General features: G+C 39.8%; 1 protein-coding gene across 1 annotated transcript; it reads right to left on the bottom strand.

Moving 5' to 3' along the window:
- Positions 1-3,811: 3,811 nt before the first annotated feature.
- On the bottom strand, positions 3,812-18,667 carry lrrn1 (leucine rich repeat neuronal 1). Its single transcript, XM_008410456.2, has 2 exons — positions 18,141-18,667; positions 3,812-6,965 (listed from the first exon to the last, which is right to left on the bottom strand). The coding sequence occupies exon 2, from the start codon at positions 6,797-6,799 to the stop codon at positions 4,652-4,654; it is 2,148 nt and encodes a 715-aa protein (XP_008408678.1). The 5' UTR covers positions 6,800-6,965; positions 18,141-18,667; the 3' UTR covers positions 3,812-4,651.
- Positions 18,668-20,400: the final 1,733 nt, after the last annotated feature.

Here is a 20,400-nt window from a genome sequence, read left to right on the forward strand (position 1 = left end):
GGCAGACAGTAGCCGAGGTTCGCCTTTGCTGCAACCCGCTTATTCTTCACGCCTTTGAAAATGGATAAGATGTTTTTGTGATTTCCCACCTGCAGGGCGTTAACCTTGTCAGTTAGAGCCCAGGCACTGGGGACGTCTTTCACTCAGCAGCCAAAGCTCACAGGTGGATCGGGGGGGGAGGAGTTGTCATGGAAACAAGCCACTTGGATGGGACACAGCGCAAGCAGCAGCAGCAGCACACGCTTTGAAAAGCTTTCATTGATAGCTGTCCCGCCGAGCTGATTTCCGGCCTGTTACTAGGTTACCTGCTGAGTCTGAGGGAAAAAAAGGCTTATTCGTTTCCTGCAGATAAAAGCATGGCAGTGGATGCATTACAGCTGAGGTTTGAGTGTGAAGGTCATCCTTCCTCTGCCTATGAAAGCCACGTTTCTACAGCCTTTTCTGATATTACACGACTAAAAATGAGCGGAAAAGAGGAATAAATTGGCATTTTGTAGTTCAAAAATGTGACTTCCTATTGAATGTAGCGAACCATGAGAATTAGCATATAGTGAATAACATCACTGTCATGTAAAAGTCTCCTTCATATCCTAATTTGTTTGTTTCCTTTAGACTTAATTTACCAGAACCGACCTAAATTATGTTACAAACTGATTTATCAACAAGTCCAATCAGAACAAAGGGTGAACAAGCTAAAGTTAGCGTAGCATTTCAGCAAACTGCTCCATATGAAAACGTCTTTCTGCAGGAGAAAGAATAGAGTTTAACAATAAAGCCATGTCTGCTTCAGGAAACTATAGTCGCTTCATTTAGCGATTTTAATCAATGTTGAAGCAGCATATTGATGATAATCTACAGAAACTCTGGAACAAAATAAAGTATGTATGCAGTATTATTGTACTGAGTTTACATGGCAGGGTTTTCAATGAAATATCGAACTGCTGTCGGGAAATATCAATTCCAAATGACATAAATGGGAAGTCAAGACTGAAACTCCAGGCAATTAAATTTTTTGTCATGGGGCCCAAGATTCCTGGCGGCGTCGCTGGGTTGGATACAAACACATTTTTCCAAAAACTACAAGAACTCGCATAATGCTGTCATTCCACATCACAGTCGTGCACTAAATTATGTGGATCTTTCTCATAAACCCCCCCAGAAAACACATTAAAGCTTTAAAGTTCTGGAAAAGTTTAAATGCCGTCGCAAACACAAATGGTTTATATCAACCAGAAGTGAGGCGGAAGCACATTGTGCACAGATACAAATTGTCAATAAGTGGCACATTGTTTTCCTCAACGCCGTTTGTCTCCGTCTCGGCGCGTTGAGAAAGCTTGCCAGGTTGTCGGGGGAGTCTAAACGAAGACGGTTTGATTGCACCTGGAGGCGCAGAGCTGTCAGTCAACGCCAGAAACTGCCAGAGCTTCCAGGCCCTCGTTTGAGATCTGCTGCTTCTACACAACGTGCAGATGAACTTCAGATTTGAATTCGGGGATTTTTTTTTCTAAGAAACCGGAAAAATAAACATTGAACAGTGATAGTGAAGATTAAGAGAACACTTTAAAGGGGCGACTGTGGCTCTGTGGGTAGAGTAGTCATCTTGCAATCAGAAGGTTGTAGGTTCAATTCCAGCTTCCTCCTGCCAATGTGCCCCTGGGCAAGGCACTCAACCCCAAATCTGCATATTGGTGTGTGAATGTGACTAGTGTAAAGCACTTTGAGTGGTCAAAAATGATTGGATAAAGCACTATATAAGTTCAGACCATTTACCATTTATAGCACATGGAACATAAATTGCTGAAATCACAACAGTGATTATGTTAGTCATTCATGACCCCCAGCTTGTAAAATTTCATGTCTACACTATTATACATTCTTTATTTCAGCTGTTTTTACAAATATAACTGTTTGGAGTACCAACACACTAGAAGGAAAGCTGCAGCTCTGGGTTCTAGTTGACAGATTTCTCCATTTTCTCCGCAGGATGTTTTGCATTTACTGTAAGCCTTCTGCTCAGAATGTGATTTAAAATGAATCTCTGATAATTGCATTGTAGAGAAAAAATGTTGTCGAAGTTTGTATTTTCCATCTTATCTTCATCATGCGTAGGTTATTAGCCTGTTCGTAGCAAACAATGACAACAACATCCCAAGATAACATGACGAGCTACTGCTTCAATAACTATATAGTTTTAAAATCATACATATGTGCTGAAAGATTACAAAGAGTTATAAGTATGAATATCATATCAATTTGGGGGTTTTTATGGTGGGATGATGACATACCACACATGTCAGTGAGTCATAAAAAGAAAGCAATATTTATATCTAGATGTTTTGTGATAATAATGGATTTCCTCTAATCACAGAATCTAATTATTGAAATGGACACAGAGGCACCAAAACATTTTTACTGGTGATGTTGATAATGAGGCCACGTTGTATTCATGTCCCATTAGGGACTGCCGCTGCTAGCTTTTATTCTCCTTCAACAAACCAACTTGTTTGGGACCCGTGTCCCATGAGTGTCCCATATTACCTGGAGGAATCGAGGGGAGTTTTTCAAACTGGAAGCACGTCACCGTAACAAAATAATGTGAGGGTGTGCAGCTGCCAGTGATGTTGGGTAACAGTACAAAGAGCAGTGAACAACAGCGCAGGACTACCTCCGAACTTTACCTCATACAAATAGTAGCTGCATTTCCAAGGACCATGCAATTGCGCAAATTGGAATTACGAAAATAAATTAGCTTTATGGACACACACTCATTTAGAAAAAACTTGTCACTATAAAGTTTTTATGCAATTCTTGGGTGTGTTTTTTTTACTTTTTTGGAAACTACAATGGAAACATATTTTTCACATCACATGATCAACAAAAAGTTGCTACTAGTGGCAGAAAAAAAACTAAGATGACAGGAAACAGTAAGAAAATGATGGGTTTAATTTTTAACTTATTGTGTGAACAAACTTCTTCACATATCATTTTTATTGCATTTGTTATTAGAAACAATTGCAAGTTTTTGTTTTTCTATATTAGTGGAATGTCAACAAAGTTTTGCCCATCTTTGTAACGGAAAAGCAGCCGGTGATGCTTTTGGGTGTGTGAACAAATCAATGATCCAAAACACATTGAAACTGGTGTAGGGAGATGGATTATACCAGCTAACAATATACATCTGGAATGACCTTCACCAAATTTGTATTAAAAATTTTAGATGAACTCTAAAATTTCTCATCTCTGTCAAGATGAGAAACTAAATATTGAGAGAGAAATGTTCCAGAAACTCGTCGATGGCAACAAAATAAGTGTTTTATTACCATGAACGAGTTCAATGACACATGCAATTGGAGTGTATGGATGAATAATGTGAAATGATTCTTGAGACAGCATTTGTTGTGAATTGGCACTATATAATAAGCAAATTTACCTTTTTCCCCCCCTCCAAATGTAACAATAAGGCATAACGTCAAACACTTATTTTAATTTCTTTCCACAGGAAACGTCTCCAAAAAAAATAAGGCATTTATCCCTGAATGGACTTATACACTGATCTGAATTGTATGTTGTTTTTGGAGTAATGGCTTCTTCCTCTCTGAATGGCCTTTCAGCGCATGTGTGATTGGGCTAAGAAGCCAAAACAAAAGAAAAAAAAACATTTTATGATGTCGCACAACGAAGCAGTGTGTTGGAGCTGCTGCCTCCTATCAGAAGCTGAACGAAAATATTTCTAAAAGCTAAAAATGCATTTAAACTTCTGATCACAACTGTCCATTTGAATGGGTTTCAATAATGACATCTTCCCTTGAAGTCATAGGTTAAAAACATGATTAAAAGAAGATTTTATTTGAGTTGCTCCTCATTACACGCTTATGTGTGTAAACCTGAAAGAAAACAGTGATTGTAGACACTCTAGCAATGTAAGAAACAAAATTGGTAAGAATTATAAAAAGCCTTACATCTACTTAGCTAGGTTATAACATTCATATTTCTATTGCTGGTTTACAGTACCCTGCAAACTTAAAAGTCTAAATCAAACATACTTTTTATTTGAATGTACAAAAAGTGAAATCAAGTCATAGCTGATACAACATTACAGTAGAATTTCTAACATTATTCAGTAGACAGTACATCGAGTCTAAATGTACTTTGTCAGTTTACATTTGAGTTGATAGACAAATTAGTATATATATATATTTATATATTTGAGTGCACAACAGTCAAAAGTGAAACTGTCTTACAACAGAAAGAAAAAACTGCAGTCTGGTAACAGTTCGGCCAAAGAAACTGCTCAAAAAAAAAAACTGTTTGGGATTCAGCCTGGCCTTTTCTGTTGCACTGTATCCATGATGATGCTTCATGCCCGGTTCATAAAAATGAGTGCTAAAAGTAAATCGCCGTGACTACGAAGTTCAGAAGTCTAAGTGAAGCTGCCACGTTGTGTGTCAAAAACACGTGAGGTCAAAACACAGCGTGCAATAGTAGATGTGAAAATCTTGGCTTATTGTTCAATCCAGTCCAAGAAAACTGAAGAGAGAAATAATCAAGTAATGGAAAAAAATATATTTATATATTAAGACAAAGAAGCGAGTGTGAATATTTGTGCTACTTAAACAATGACGTTTGTGTATCTCCTGATGGAATCCTCCGTTCACCACATGTAGTAACTGCGCGTCGTGTCGACCTGGCTGGGTTTGGACTCTGAGGTGCCCTCCTTCTCCTTTTCACTGTCTGCCTCCCACAGGTTAATGAGAGGGGGGTACAGCTCATTCAACGGTATTGATGAGGTCTTCTGCATGTACTTCTTCAGGGAATGGTGATAATTCTTTCTCTTCCACCTCTTGGCAGTGTAAACACCCAGTAAAACCAGGCTGATGAGCGCAAACATCGTTCCCATGACTGCGGCCAGAGCCGTGTTGGTCCCTTGATCGGATATTTCCACCGCGAAGGTCGCCTGCTTCGTCGTGACGTTCACACACGACTTCTGCGGCTGTTGCTGGACACTGGATACGGTGAGGCACACTTCGTACTCGGTCGCCGGCTGAAGATGCGTCAGGTTGTACTCGTGGACATCCACGGGCACCCTGGCCGTGTAAGTGATGTGAGGGTTGTCGATTTTCATAGTCGCGGACGACCACTTGAGGTTGGAGGCCATGACGTTGGAGCTTATTTTCCAGGAGACGAGGATGGAGTGAGATTCCGTCTGTTTGACGTAGATCTTTAAGAGCTGCGTGTTGTCCAGCAGAGTGCCGTTGACCTTTATCGCTGTCACTTTTGTGTCGACTCCCTCAGAGTTTTGAGCCACGCAGGTGTACCGGCCGGAGTCTTCAACTTGGATGTGGGAAATTCTCAGCGTCCCCTCTTTGCTGAGGCGGTACTTGTCAGACAAAGTGTCAGTCATAACCTTGTGCCCCATTGGTGTCACCCAGTAGATCTCAGGCTCAGGTTGTGAAATAGCTCTGCAGTCTAAATCCAAGGTCATGCCAATTTCTAAACTGAGGTGGGTGGGGAAGGTATCGTGAGAGATTAGGGGCAAGCACTGATTCAGCAACCTTTTCTGCAGCACCTCACGTACATGCATACCCCTGACCTCTGGCGGCATGGAGCAGAACATGGACAGCGGCTCCATAAATCGCACTGTGGTTTTGTTGGAACCCATCCACTGGATGACGCAGTCACAGCGCAGAGGGTTGCTATGGATGCTGATCTCTCGCAAGTTAGGCAGAGCATCCACAGTGGACTGATAAAGGGCATTCAGGGCGTTGTTGTTTAGCATCAGGCTCTCCAAAGCTGGGACATCCCGAAAGGCCTGCCGGTTGATATAAGAGAACTTAGGGTTGTTTGTTGCCTCTAGCTTAGTGAGCTCAGGAAGGTTGTCCAAAGCGTAACGGTCGATGGAAACCAACTCTCCCATGTTATTTATCCCCAATTCCTTCAATCTGAGCATGTTCTTGAAATCCCCCTCCTGTATCTTGTGTACTGGGTTTTTGTTTAAATCCAGGAATTTCAGGTTCGGTAGTTTCTGAAGGGCTCTCTGAGGCACTCCAACCAACTTGTTGTCGTAGAAAGAGAGGCTCTCGAGATTGTCAAGTCCCACAAAGGCGTTCCCGGGAATATCTTTCAAATCCATCCCAGCTAAAACCAGACTCCTCAGGTTGCCCAGCGGCTTGAAGTTAAAGTCCATAATCCCAACAACGGGGTTCTCTCCGATCATGAGAATCTCCAGATTTGGCGTATAATCAAACCACTGACTGCTGATGGTTTTGAGCTTGTTGGAGTTGAGGTGAAGCCTGAGTAGGTTATGAAGCCCAGAGAAGGCATTGGCAGAAATGGTGCTGATGTGATTGTGGTTGATGTAGAGTTCCTGCAGGTTGCTAAGGTCCTGCAGACAGTAGTCGGGCATTTCCATGATCTGGTTCTCCTCCAGATGGAGCGTGGTTAGCTGGGACATGTTGGTGAGACCAACATCTCGAATTGTACTGAAGTTATTTTGAGACAGGTCCAGTTCTGTCAGGTTGAAGAGTTGCTCCAGTTCCTCGCTGGTCCTAGCGATGTAGTTGCTCTGTAAGAGGAGAACCTGAGTTTCACTGGACAGGTTTCCCGGGATCCGTGTTAGGCGAAGGTCATTGCAGTCCACTGTTATAGCTTCTCTGTAGGTGGACTGAGGGGTGAACCAGGGTCTGATTTCACACACGCACAGCTGAGGGCAGTCATTGCTTTGGACAAGAGAGAGTGCTACAGAAACCAGAACCAAGCCACCAAGAACCTGAGCACAGCAGTCTATCTTCCATCTAGCCATGCTGGGAAGGGATAGGAGGCTGGTCAGTGGACTTTGGAGGAAGGTTTGTAACAGTCATGAACCAGACTTGCTACCGATTAAGCCTTTAAGCCCAGGAAATGGGAGGTTCTCGAGACAAAGTTGGGGGTGGAAACTACAAGCAGGGATTCTGACGATGGAAGATTATCTGGAAAAGAAGAACAAAGAAGTTAGAATTAGAGGGGTGACGGAAAAGAGGAGAATATTGAACCAAAAAAAAAAACATTTTTAGGAAACGTTCCAATCTATTCCCTAAGATAATGTTAAAGGTTATGAGCTTTGTGTAAGAACATAATCGAAAAGCAAAGAGCGCCCCAATTTATGTGACTGTTGCTTGGAACATCACTTTTGTACCTACAGAGATTTATCACATTTATAAATATTTTTATGAAAGGTCATTTTTGTGATCTGCTGTGTATGACGGAGAATTAGAGCCAGGTCAAGAAAACAAAAAAGATAAAATTACCAGAATAAAGTAATAAAATTACAAGAATAAAGTCATAGTATCACAACTTTATTCTTGTAATTTTTTTTTCTCGTAATATTATTTTATTCTTAAAGTACTACTTTATTCTGGTATTATTTTGACTTTATACTTGTACGAGTTGTTCTGGTAATACAGTGACTTTATTCTTGAAATGTTCTGACTTTTTTTCATATCATTTTGACCTTATTCTCGTAATATCGTGAGTTCATTCTTGTAATTTTATTACTTTATTCTCTGAATTTTTTTCCTAATTCTCTGTTTTATGTGAGTCACTAAATACTAGAATCTCACACTTGTTGTAAACACATAAGCCAACGCCTACCCGCATTTTTGCCCAATCTCCTGAATTCATTTTTTTATGACATTTCGTCCTCATTCTGAGCCTGTGGGTTAAATAAGACAAAAAAATTGACAGGGAACAGTATCTTTAGCTGTGGAGCTATTCTCGTGAGACTGAGTAATGTGCATCATCAACAGTTTCACAAAAATGCAAGTTCAGCTCATTACAGAGGATGTACAACACACTGGCCTGGGCTGGAAAGAAATCAAGTTGCATTGAGGGCTTTCATCTACCCACCAGGCCCACAAGGACGCCATCATTATCTTATTTGGAGCATCATTAAACATTATGAGAAGTTAGTCAGCCCCAAAGCTTAAAGAAAGCAACAATAATTTGCACAACTAAAGTTTTAATGTCACATTGTAAGCACGCAGAATTTAGGCTAAAGACGGTGGAAAGATTTAAGAAAGCCTAGTTTTTTATGGTTCTAATAAGTATCTAAAAATAGATGAATGAGAAAACTCGTGCAGTATTTTACGTAATGTAATTTTAAAACTATAACTTAAATAATAAATGGCCTTAAAATTATGTCTTAACTTGATGAAAAACTTTCAAAAGAGGTTTGAAACTATAGGCGGAAAAAAATCAGAACTCAAAACAGAAAAGAAATCAAGGAGTAAGCACAAAAAATAGATGAGGTATGAAAAATCTCAGACAGCAGAGCAAAATCTGACTTTTCTGTTACTAAAAGTCACAGGCAAAAGCCTGAGCTGTGGTTTCAGACCAAACATAAGCTTTTTTATCAGTGACGTGCAGTCAGGGGAGGCAGAGCCTCACCTGCCATCATGGAAAAATAATATATAATAATACAATTATTTAGAAAGATATTTTCACCCTGTGGTTTGTACTATAAAGTACCTATTTTTCATTTAATTTAACCAAATCTACTGATTTTTTTTCTTCAAAATCGCAGAATTTTCGCATTTACCCATTCAAATGGTTGGAAGCGAAGCCGGTGAGGCAGCAGCGAGCTGAGCCTCACCTGGGATTGCGCAACCTCTCGCTAACTGCACCGGTTGCCATTCTATGAGAGCATGCTCCTCCTGTCTGTACGTCGCCAATAAAATGGTTAAAAACATTTAATGTATCAACWGATTTTCCATAATTTAGCTTATGTATTTAATGTACTGTGTTTTTATTGTCACCAACTGTGTGTGTATCGTGTTTCGTGTGCTGAGGAGCGATCAGAAACGGCAGAGAACAGAWTCGAGGTGAGGCAGGCAGTTCTCTTGCCTCATGGCTGGGGGCGCTCATGATCCCAGACATTGTGACTCCACAACTGCAGAGTAAGAGACAGTAACAGCAAGTTAGCCATACAATAGCTGCGCTGATTCAGAGAGCGAGAAAGACGTGGTTTTGAGTTGTACTTTAACGGAATTATTCTGCGATGGCGGTGCGGATAAGCATAACATGTCTTTTTGCCCTCCAGCAAAAAGACATGGAGGGCAATGTGCGAAATTTCCTTATGTAAACAATAACATTCAGGGGGTCTAGATTTGTAAATCCGATTATAATTAAGTCGGTGCCTCACCAGCTATGAACCTCACAGCACGTCACTGCTTTGTATCTACTATGGATTCCTACCCGGTATCACAGAATAAAAAAAAAAATCCATCCTCTTTCATTTCGTTGTGGATCAGTATGAATGAATGTTACATTTCTCGTCTTCTAGCAGAACTAGAGTGAACTAAGAACGCCCTCACATGTGCTTCTCAGCATGTTGTGACAGTGTCCACATTAAGTTCAAACTGCAATCTGTCTCAGACTGGTGGACGTAAAACAAATGTGGCATAATGATAACAGTATATCTGTCCAGTCTGTTCCCAGTTGTTTCCTCCCATTTAGATCCTAAATAACACAAATCTGCGTTGATATTCTGGTGAAACAGCACTTCCTCCATTCTTTCTTTTCAGTTCTTTTCTTCTTCTCTTATGAATAGATGGTATGTACTCTCAACTGAGCTAAAAACAGTATGAATAAGGGCATGTGCCAGTCCACAAGGTCCAATGCATGTTGAACTGAGCATGATTTCTGTACAGAAAGAAGCATAAAAAAATCTAACAGCAAAACTGGGTTTAAGTGGATATGAGGGTTGGGATGAATTGCTCCAAAATAAATAAATAAAAAACTACAAAGAAAAAAAAAACAGCTGATGGATAAATGGAATTACATTATATACACCTGTTTTATTCAGCAGTGTCCTTAAAGGGCAGTATTGTGCGTTTTCCAGTCACATAGTGCCATTTTGTAGCACAATAAAGTAATTATGTCACCTTCAGTTGTTATCAAAATGCTGTAGCTATGAAATATGACTTAAAAGAAAATTGACTTTGCAATTTAACTCCTTTAAGAAGTTCATGCTCTTTCCGAAACTCCAAGTTGGGTAGCCGTGGGGGAGGGCTGCTCTGTGACACATTTTACAAATCCGAATGGTTGCCATGGGAGCTTTGAGGATTTCTCAAACATGAATGAAAGAATCAAGGCAACACTATAGGTAAGTTTTTAATGAGGGAATAACATTATAACATGATTTATATAATACTGTCCCTTTAAGTCATAGTGATATAAATAAAACCTAAATGATCACGTCGTACTGTGTCACCAGTCAATGCAAAAGTTTTTATCTACAAAAGAAAAAATCTCCGTCCTGGTAGTTTAAGAAGCTGAATGCAGGCTAGCTAGTTGAGCAGCTATATCAACTAGCTAACATGTATAACAGGCTGATATCAGCAAGCATTGCAGCTTATGTGTACATGAGCTAACATTAACTAAAAGCTAGCTGATATTAGCTTGTAATTGAAGTTAGCTAGTCTATTAGCTAATATATAATATTATCTAAAAACTAGCAGATATTAGCTATTTACACATTAGGTAGTTGTTAGGTAGCTAATAACCAGCTAATGTATAAGCTAATATATAATAGTGATATATTAGTTAACATAAAAGATAATTTAATAGCTAGTTATATCAGTTATAACAAGCTAATATCAGCTAGCTTGTTTATTTTGTAAGGAACAGAGCCTCATCAAGCCCAAAAACAATTTTTCTCATTTTATTCCCGCATATTGTGACCTTTGTGCGACAACCTCTCTCATTAGCAAGATTAGGTAGCCAGCAGGTGTTTAACAAGCCTGAGTACTTGCAGCACAAAGCCAACACTTAAGACAATCCCTAACTCAATTAGGTCTATTTAGGAGGCACCTCTCCTAGTGCGGAGCCATGCGGCATCCACCTTCTTAGGGGTAAACACCAGCTCAAGAAGACAGCGCTTAAGAGGCTTTGGACCCAGAAAGCTGGGCAATACATGGGAATGTACATAAACTGCCTGGCAACAGTGCCGGGGGAGAGAGGAGCGGCGCGCCTCTCCTCCTATACCGGGGATTCCCTACGAGACGGGGCGGAGCGTCTGAGAGGCAGGCAGGATGTTGTTTTTAAGCTAAAGCACTTTATATTGTGACTATTGCTGTGCCAGTTCGGATTAGCAGATGGAGATGCTGAGGAGGCGATTAGCTGCGGGGCAAGTACGCTGAATTCAGACCAAGGGAGGAGAGAAACAGGTTCTTTAGCACTTTAATTAAAAAAGCAACATATGTGTGGATCCGAAAACGGCAAGTTCGGGGTAATGGCACGAGGTCATTTTTTCATATTGACCGCTGCATTTAAAGCAAAAATAAGTCATGGTAGTAAAAAAGAAAAAAAAAAAAAGATTCTAGAGACTTCATAAACCAAAACATGATTTCAGCCTGTTTGTTCTTAAGCCAGAACACGAACGTTACAGGACAGGATTCTCACAGATGGTAAACACTGTGAACTGTAAACAAAAGGTTTCTAAAAATGTTGTACATTGTATCAAAGAGAAATTAGCTGAATAAGTGTCCCATAACTGCAGCTTAAATTAAAAATTAAAAATTTAATGGGCCTCTTTAAGGACAACATTCAAATTTTTTTCTGTCTGAAGGCTAAGTTCTCTTTTTTTGGAGGAGCACAAATTGCATAGAAGGAATGAAAGGAAAATATTTTTTAAATCATCTTTATTCTTAATTAGTTACAGTGGACTCTGTCTATTCGCTGATTCAGCAATCCATAGACCTTTCTGTGGAACGTGATCACATTTTTAAAAAATGTTTTAGTAGAAAATCCGCCCAGTCAGGGATTTTTCCGTAGAGAATATCTATAATATTTGAAAGAAAATAGAGCTTAAGAAGCTGAAATAACTTGACACACTGTTGGCTAGTGTTTGCAATCCAGAAGTGACTTTTTTTTTATTATCTTGCTGCCGACTGGCTGTAAGAGCAGACATAAAGACTGTAGATGTTAGCTTCTGTGGTAATGCTAAGACGGTTTCCATTGTGCTTAATAAAACATATTAAGGTATATTACTGTATCGGAGCAATAAAGCTCAATTGCCCACCCTTGGGCCAGAAAAGGATACTCTGGAAGACTCATGTAATTTTTTTTCTTTTTAAACAATCAATATTCTACATTTTCTTTTTCAAAATGTACTTTTTGAGATGATAGAGAATTCCTAACACGCGAGATAAGAACATTCCCGTCTGGAACCGTGTATTTTTTTTAAGGACTCTGGAGAGACGTACTGTATAAATCAGAAGAACTGACGAGAACTAATTCAACATGTATTCTTGTTTATATAACAACTTTTACGAAAAAAACCTTCCAAATAACTTCAGAGTCATTTAGTTTTAGTTGAATCGATTTTTCAGGAGTCTGGGTGAGAACAGTGACATGTTTACATCTGTGCACGTCAGGTTTTGTGCATTTCCTAAAGCTACTACAATATTGGAAATTAAATCATAATCAAACAATGTATCAGTAATAAAAAAAAAACATTAACTGTCTTCAGAAAATACTATAATTCAACATAAGCCAAATTTAGCAGTAAACAATCATCTGTTGTTTTGTTTTCTGCTCTTCTGTTCACTAAAAACAGGGTTAATCCTGTTGCTAATCTTACATTTTCCCCATTTTGGTAAACACTGATGGCTTTGCCTACATTCCCTTTCATGGAATTTAGTCGCATTGTCACTGATCCCTTTTAATGCTAAACATGACAGTTATTTAGGTGAAAAAAGAGGTTAGTTCATTTCTAAAGAGATGCGTTAAAACGACGTTCTGACGGAAGAGCGGAGACGAGATTAAAGCTAGAAGTCACAGTCGGCGCCCTGCTGTTTAATGTGAGCAACACATTTTCTTCAAGACAACACCTAATGATGCGGCACGAAGCAAACTTAAAAAAAAAAATCATGCTGGGAGAAACGCAGAACGTCAAAAGAGAGGAAAGCAGGAGCCTGACGCAGTTTTAATCGAAGGAACTTTTAAACCTGTAGGAGATATTCGTGAATTAAATCCACAGTTTATTTTCTGTTATCAAACACACTATTTAATAGTTTGTAGATGTGCTACTGCCTCAGCACAGGATGTGTTCACAAAAACAAACTATTTCAAAAGGGCAGCTTTTTGATAATGCTCAACCCTGTTTTTGAGAAGTTGTGTTTTTAGGTTGTTTTTTTTTTTATTTCTTTTTTATGCCGACACAAAATCACATTTTTGAGCCACTGTTGTAGAAAAAAAGGAGGAGTCATTTTTTTTCTAACTAAGACATTTTTAGATGAAGGTCAATCATTTCCTAGAAAACAAGGAATTTTTTTAGCTTTGTAACATGGAACTTGGAAAATTTCCATGTCAAAAATGTCCGACTGTTGAAACTCAGAAATTTCAGTGTTTTTCTAGGAAATTTCTCAGACTTATGTCAAAACGTTTCATTTATCTTGCAAATTTCTGAGCTTTCAAACTCGGAAAGGTCTGGGGGGCGGGGGGGGAGGCAGGGGGGCTCAGGAAAATTTCTAAGATCAATCTAAAAACTTTTTTTTTTTTTTTAGCAAATGTTTTACTTTTAGAGCTCAGAAATTTCCTTGTTTTTTTCTAGAACATTTCTGGGATTAACCAAAATATTTCTATGTGTTTTGGCAGAATATACTGCTCCCTTTTCTATCTACCATGGCACATCAGACATATTTGTGGTTCATTCAGAGAGATAGATAACAAGTTAAAGTAGATAATGTTGGAGCTGAAATACCATCTAAGGAGTTGTTTTTGCGAAAGGATTCTCGGCAGTTCTCTAGTTCAAACTGACCTAAATTCCTTCCCTCCATTTGCGTACAAAGTGCACAGACGGACTCGGAAGGAATGCGGTCTCGACGGATAGCATCAACAAATTGGTCTGTTTGGTAGTTTTGAGAAGGAGCAGATGATTAGGTCTGTTGAAATCATGAGTTCTTATGTCCTTATTTGGACTCATATTAAAGGTCGCCCAACAAACACTGGAGAAAAGCAAGCTGAGAGTCTGTTGGCAGAAACAACACCCTTTCTCCATTGGTTGAAACCTTCCAATGAACACTCGTGGAGACTTGAGAGTATAAAGACTGTTGAATTTGAGACTTAGGAGAGATTTTTGGTATGGAAGATTTTATGTGTTGAACTGACGAAACTGATTCCGTGGGTGTAATAAATCTCCGGCTCGTCTATGGCCTAGCAGCAAGAACTACGTCTCTGTGTATTATTTTCCTTACTTATATATTTGAGAGTAGCCACCCTTCAATTCCTCAATAATAACAGGAAGGCTAACCAGGTCACAGCAACGTTGTTTTTAACCCTTGGAGGTTTTGAAATTGGAGGCAAATGTATCTTTTTTTTTTTTTTTTTTTGTCCATTGGCTCTTTTAGTTAAACCTTGGAAATCTATCAAACCTGTATGTTATGTGGGCTTAATGCCAATGTCTTAGTAAACGCTCTGGTGATCCCACTTAATTGGGTTTGTCCATTTACACCCGCTACATTTACCCAATGTACACACTAATGGAAGCTTGGCACTTACTTTCCACACAACTCGCATGTTGGCATTGTCCTATCATGATTAATTTCCTGCTACCTGACAAAACGCATCTGTGTCCTCCCATGGAGGAAGGAACCTTTCCATGATGCCATGACATATTATCTGGCTGAGCATTTTAATCACCGCCAAAACGACACCCGTAAAAATCACTGCACATTCGGAAATGTGCCCACATCTGGGAGCCTGGATCATCCTGATAGGAGACCAAAATGGAAAAATTGAGCATTTCGTTAAATATGTTTGGAATAAAGATGAGGAGAGAGATGGAGGAAATTAGCTTTCTGTGTTCAAAAATAGCACAGAAAGTGTTATTTTTGAACACCATAACCGTAGTTAAATATAATGACGTGTCAAGCTAATGCAGGGGAAAGGGTTAATATCTTAAACCATTCGTTTTAAAGGAGCGGTGGACGTTCCCTAACTCAGTCTGCTGTACACCGCTGGGACCTAACAGTGATGTCATGATGGGAGGGGGAGGGGCTTGAAGCTCAGTGCTCCTAACTACCAGCTCTGTTGTTTCCCCAACAATCCCTCCCCGCACACCTGCAATGTACCTCAGGGGAAAGTGGCTGCTCAGTTGTCTGTGTCAAGATAAAAACATTTCACTTGTTGTCTGTGTGAGAGAGAGTGGATTAGTGTGCAGCGTTGTATGTGTTGTTATATTTTAAAGAGCGAATTAGACATTAAAATTAGTGGCACTTTGGGTCTATTTAACCCAGATGTTTTTCAACTTGATATTCCGTAGTTCTCCTTTTGTGAAGATAAATACTGAGAAACTGAGTTTAATTTGGCTTTTTATTTTCAACATCCACCTATTACAATTTACCTGCAAAGTAAACATTGTTGATCTCAGTTGAACTGTTCAAAAATACCAAATCAATCTCTGTCTGGGTTTCAGATCCAGATGCTGCGACTTCACTCCATTGTTACTGGCCAAACTGTTCAAGCTCTGTCAGGTTGAGTCAGCTGTTAGCAGACCTTTTCAAGTCCAGCAACACATTCTCTATTGGTCTGGGCTTTGGCTAGGCCACTCCAGCACATCCACCTTGTTGTCTTTAAACAGTTTCTGTGGATTCTTTATTCCACCGTCTTGGTGGAAAACAAATGCTGTCTGAAGTTGTATTTCTCTTGTAAGCTGTGTCTCCATAACAAATGTCTGCAAAACGTTGTTGATATTCCTCTAATTGTGGAAACACCAACAATTTGCAATTGCAGTGTTTCCATTAAATAGGAAACGCAAATAAAGTCACAGGTGAATAAGTTTGTTTACATGATAAACCATACTCCTGCTGCCACTTCCTGTTGTCTTCTTCCTGTGTCTTCAACTCTACTAACAGCTGGCTGTCAATCATGTGACTCGTGTGACACGAAACAGTGTTTCCAATTTAGTTTTGCGAAATGCACTAATTTTGATACATACAGATTTACACTTGAGCCATATTCCTTCCATTTCTTGATGATTCATTTAATTGAACTCCAGGGGATGTTCAAGACTTTAGAGATTTTTTTTGTATCCATCCTCTGACTTATACTTTTCAATAAGCTTTTATTTGATTTGGTTGGAGTGATCTTTTGTCTCCATGCTGTAATGGTAGCCAGGAATCCTAATGAACTAGTGAATAGACCTTCAAGACACAGCTGTCTTTATGCCACCATCTCTTGAGATGGAGACACAGTCACTGCACTCAGCTGGTCTCCATCCCACTCATGGGGAGACCAGTAGCACCAATTAGCTTGAGCTTTGTTGATTTAGGTCACTTACTTTAAATGGGGCGAACATCAATGCAATCACTTATTTTATGTTAAATATTTGTTCATTTAATTGTCACTATTTTTGAAGAAACTAGTTTTCACTTTGTTGTATTTTTTTCCTCATAAAGCCTTTATTTTACTGATCATGATTGATTTGTATCAGTAACTTTGAAGACCAACCGTCCCCAATACGTCCATATTTCTAAAGAAGTGTTTTTTCAAAGAGGTTCCATGAATGGTGAGGGGTTCCTGAAACACTTGAAAGAAGAATGGGCATAATAGCAGTAAATTGCACCAATCTGACGATTGAATAATTTAAACAGATGAAAAACAATAAACACCTTTGTTGCTGTGCTCACATATGTACTTAGTCAATAATTTGGCAGCAAAAAGGGGTTCTGAATTGAAAATGGTTTTTTTTGTCAATATTTGGTTTTGATTAAATTGCAATTATTTGCTAATATTAATTGCAAACAATGCAACTCATTAAAAGTTTAATCGCGTTCCACCACCAGTCTAAATACACAAAATCCTGGATGTGTTTTGATCTTGAACTAATGAGCAGTTTTACACTTAACAATGTTTGCCATTCTAAAATATAGTTATTTAAATGCCTAATATTCCAAAAATTATTTTAGTACTGATTTGACATAAACACATCAAGAGACGAGAATTTGAACAGTTTCATTAGCTGTGTTTCCATCAACCATGAAATTTTGCAAATCGGAATGAAGAAAATAAATTCACTTAATGGAAATGTCAAGAAAACTCATGTTTTTCCATAAAAGGTTTATGCGCTTTGATGTGGTTTTTCGGCTGTGTCATGTGATCAACAGCCGGATGTTACCACTGAAAAAGATGAAGAGAACAGGAAGTGGTAGGAAGATGACGGCGCAGCATGTCTTATAATGACCAAACCCATTCAGGTGATTTTAATTGCGTTTCTTGTTTAATGGAAACACCGGCAATTGCGATATTGTGTTTTTTCGACATTAGCGGAATACTGACAAAGTTTTGCGCACATTTGTAATTTTCCCCCGGGAATAATACACAAATTAAACCAGAAAACAACTACGACAACAACACAAATCTATTTGTTTCCCGTCTTTGGACCAAGCCACAAACCAAGCAGTGAAGTGCAGATTCGATCCACCTTCCTGAACCGATCCGGTATCAAATCAGGAGCCGGGACCGCCCCCCCCCGCCCCCCCACCCTTCGACCCCCGGCGGTCACAAAAGCGCAACAGCTGCAGCGACAGAAGCAGCGTTCGCGGACCACAATAGACCCCCCGCTAACGCAACCCCATTCTCAGCGGCGCATCTCCTGCGAAAGGGCCCCGGCTTTATCCCCTTCCTTTGCCGCCATCACCGCTTCCCCCTCCGACTCCCCCAAGAGGGAAGACCGGGCGACTTGTCGCTCAAAACGGAGGAGGCATCAAGACATCTGCCGGCTTCTGCTTTAATATTAATATGCAAATCACATCACCACACGCGCACGCGGGCACGGCGAGCCGCCTGCCGCAACGGAGATCAAAGTTTGCTTTCCGTGGAATTGCATTTGACGCACTGCAAGAGGCTGACTCGGGTTTGTTAAACGTAAACAAAAATCACGGAGCCGACCTCGACCAAGTCTGTTCATCTAAATAAATGATAGTGCCCTTGAGTGCGTCTGCGCCTTCAATCATCGCCCTTGTGTTTAGTAGCGTACCGCTTATCTTTGAAGTCTTTTAAAAACAAATCAAAATTCAGTTTTATTTTCTTTCCTCCTTTTTTTTTTTTCTTTTTCTTTTTCCTCAAGGGTATTGTAAAGAATGTGCATTCTTTGCCGCTCTCACCTTGTTTGGCATTCCAGGTCTTCACGTTCACCAAGCGCGCGGCTCCTTTATCCAGGTGAACGCCTCAGTAGAGAAAAAAAGGGGGAACGCTACAGAGCTGCAGGTGAACGGGTTCATCAGACATCCCTGTCTCCTCCGGAGCTCTGGCTGTTTACGGCGCGTCCCATCAGTCGGTCAGATCCCCAGAGCGCCTCGGACAGAGACGCATGATGCGGTCTGCAGAGACGGAGATCCCCAACCTGCCTCGCGACCAGACCGCTTTGTCACTCAGATGATATTCTTCCGCACTGCTGCTGCTGGTGATGCTGCTGCTGCTGCTCGTTTCTCCGCGAATGCTGAGGAATAATGATTGCAAGATGGGGAGGCAAGAAAAAAAAAAAAAAGAGAAAGAGGCAGAAAACACCTGGCGCTGTCCAGACTATAGTCAGCTGATTCCCCAGCAGGCTATTGGCTGAGAGCGACTGTCTGTCACCGCCGGCCAAAAGCAAAGCAGAGCACCATCTGCTCCGGGCTTGTTGTGATGAGAACAAAGGCAGGAGGAGGGCGGCGGGGTGGCGGTGCATGGGGGCGGAGGGTCGGGGGAAGAGCAAGGCATTACTGCCTGAAAAGGAGAGAAAGAAAAAAAAAGAAAGAAGATATGGACCTGGAGTTATCGGTGTTTACAGCTAGATGAACCCATTTTTAATGTCATTTCTGTTGTGAAGTCAAAGGAAATGCTTCAAAAATGTTTTACTGAAAAAGATCTGAAATTTGGGATTCTATTTGTAGTTAGCACCCTTTACTCTAAAACTCCTAAATAAAATTGAGCGGCAACCAATGATAGCCTACAGTTACTAATTAGCGGTGGGCATTTATGTATCGTTTAGCATTTATCGTGAAAAATGTCTTTTTGATTTATTGTTGTCTTGATAAACTTAAATTAATAATGTAAAAAAGAAAAATCTGGCAGTTTTATCGAAAATTTTATTTTTATTATTTTTTCCAGAAATATTGACAAATATCAGTCATTTCAGAAAATATTAAATGCAGTTACTGTGTGCAGTACAAATAACACTTCTTTAAGATCTTTAAAGCTGCAGTGTGTAACTTAATTTTTTTTCATATTTGTTGAAACTTTCAGTCTCGTGACAGTATAGTAAGAGACAGATCGTCGTACAAAAATAAATAAATAAATTTGAGCTCCTGTGCTCACAGTGCTAACTAAAAATGAATCAGAGCCAGGAGGTGGGTCTTACCACTGTCAATCACTATCTCATGTGGTGCTGCTCAGCCTCCCCTTTACTGTCTGCTACGCTGCAGCTAGCAAAGCCTGCTATGACCGCAAAGGTTATTTAGCATAAGTCACTAATGATGGCAGATAAGTGGTTTCTCTGCACATTTAGCAGCAAGTATATGAGTTTGATTGACAGCGATAAGACCCTCCTCCTGGCTCTGACTGGTTGTTTTTGGTCGGGAGCGGTGCATTTCTTCAGACTGCAATAGTAGCTCAGGGACAGGTGAAGATCAACCTTTTCACAGATTATCTGTCTCATATAATACTGTCACAATACAGTGACTGTTTTAGAAAATATGTAAATAAAATATTCTTCATAAAATTTACATGCAGCAGCTTGATGAAACCATTTCAAATAGGAATGATTTTCATGTTTGTGTCGCCGTGAACGATGAAATGGAATCACAGCCAGTTAGCTAAAAAAAAAAGTAATAAATTGTTTATCGTCATATTTATCATTATCATAATAGTACCAAAACATATCACGATAAAATTCTAAGTCCATATCGCCCACCCCTAGCAGATAGTGTGAACTCTAGTCTCAGTATATATACACCAAGCTTACATTTAAATATGGGCCTCATAAGGATAAAAAAATAGGCCACAGATGGGATTGTGAAGAGATTATATACTGTAATAGTTCCATATTATTTTCCCATCAATTTAACTGACTTTACGGACACCAACTGCATTTAGTCAGCTTTCCTTGGCTTGTTCTGTTTTCAAGTAAAACAAACAAACAAAAAAAAAGCTAAATTCAAACTTGAAACTTTTCATGTTGCTCAGCCAGCAACACGGCCGCGCTCTCACCACGATCCCACTATCTGCTTCCAAGAATAAAGCCAATCCCAGAAACTTATTCGCTTTGTGTCTGAGGCATGAAACTGCTACCAGGAGCTATTAAAAGCACATAAAAGAGACACATTGTTTCAAAGCATGGCAGATACTTCTCAGTGGCACACGCAGCCGAGAACGAGTTTATTTTAA

Source organism: Poecilia reticulata, linkage group LG5 (genome assembly GCF_000633615.1).
Source record: "Poecilia reticulata strain Guanapo linkage group LG5, Guppy_female_1.0+MT, whole genome shotgun sequence".
NCBI lineage: Eukaryota > Metazoa > Chordata > Actinopteri > Cyprinodontiformes > Poeciliidae > Poecilia > Poecilia reticulata.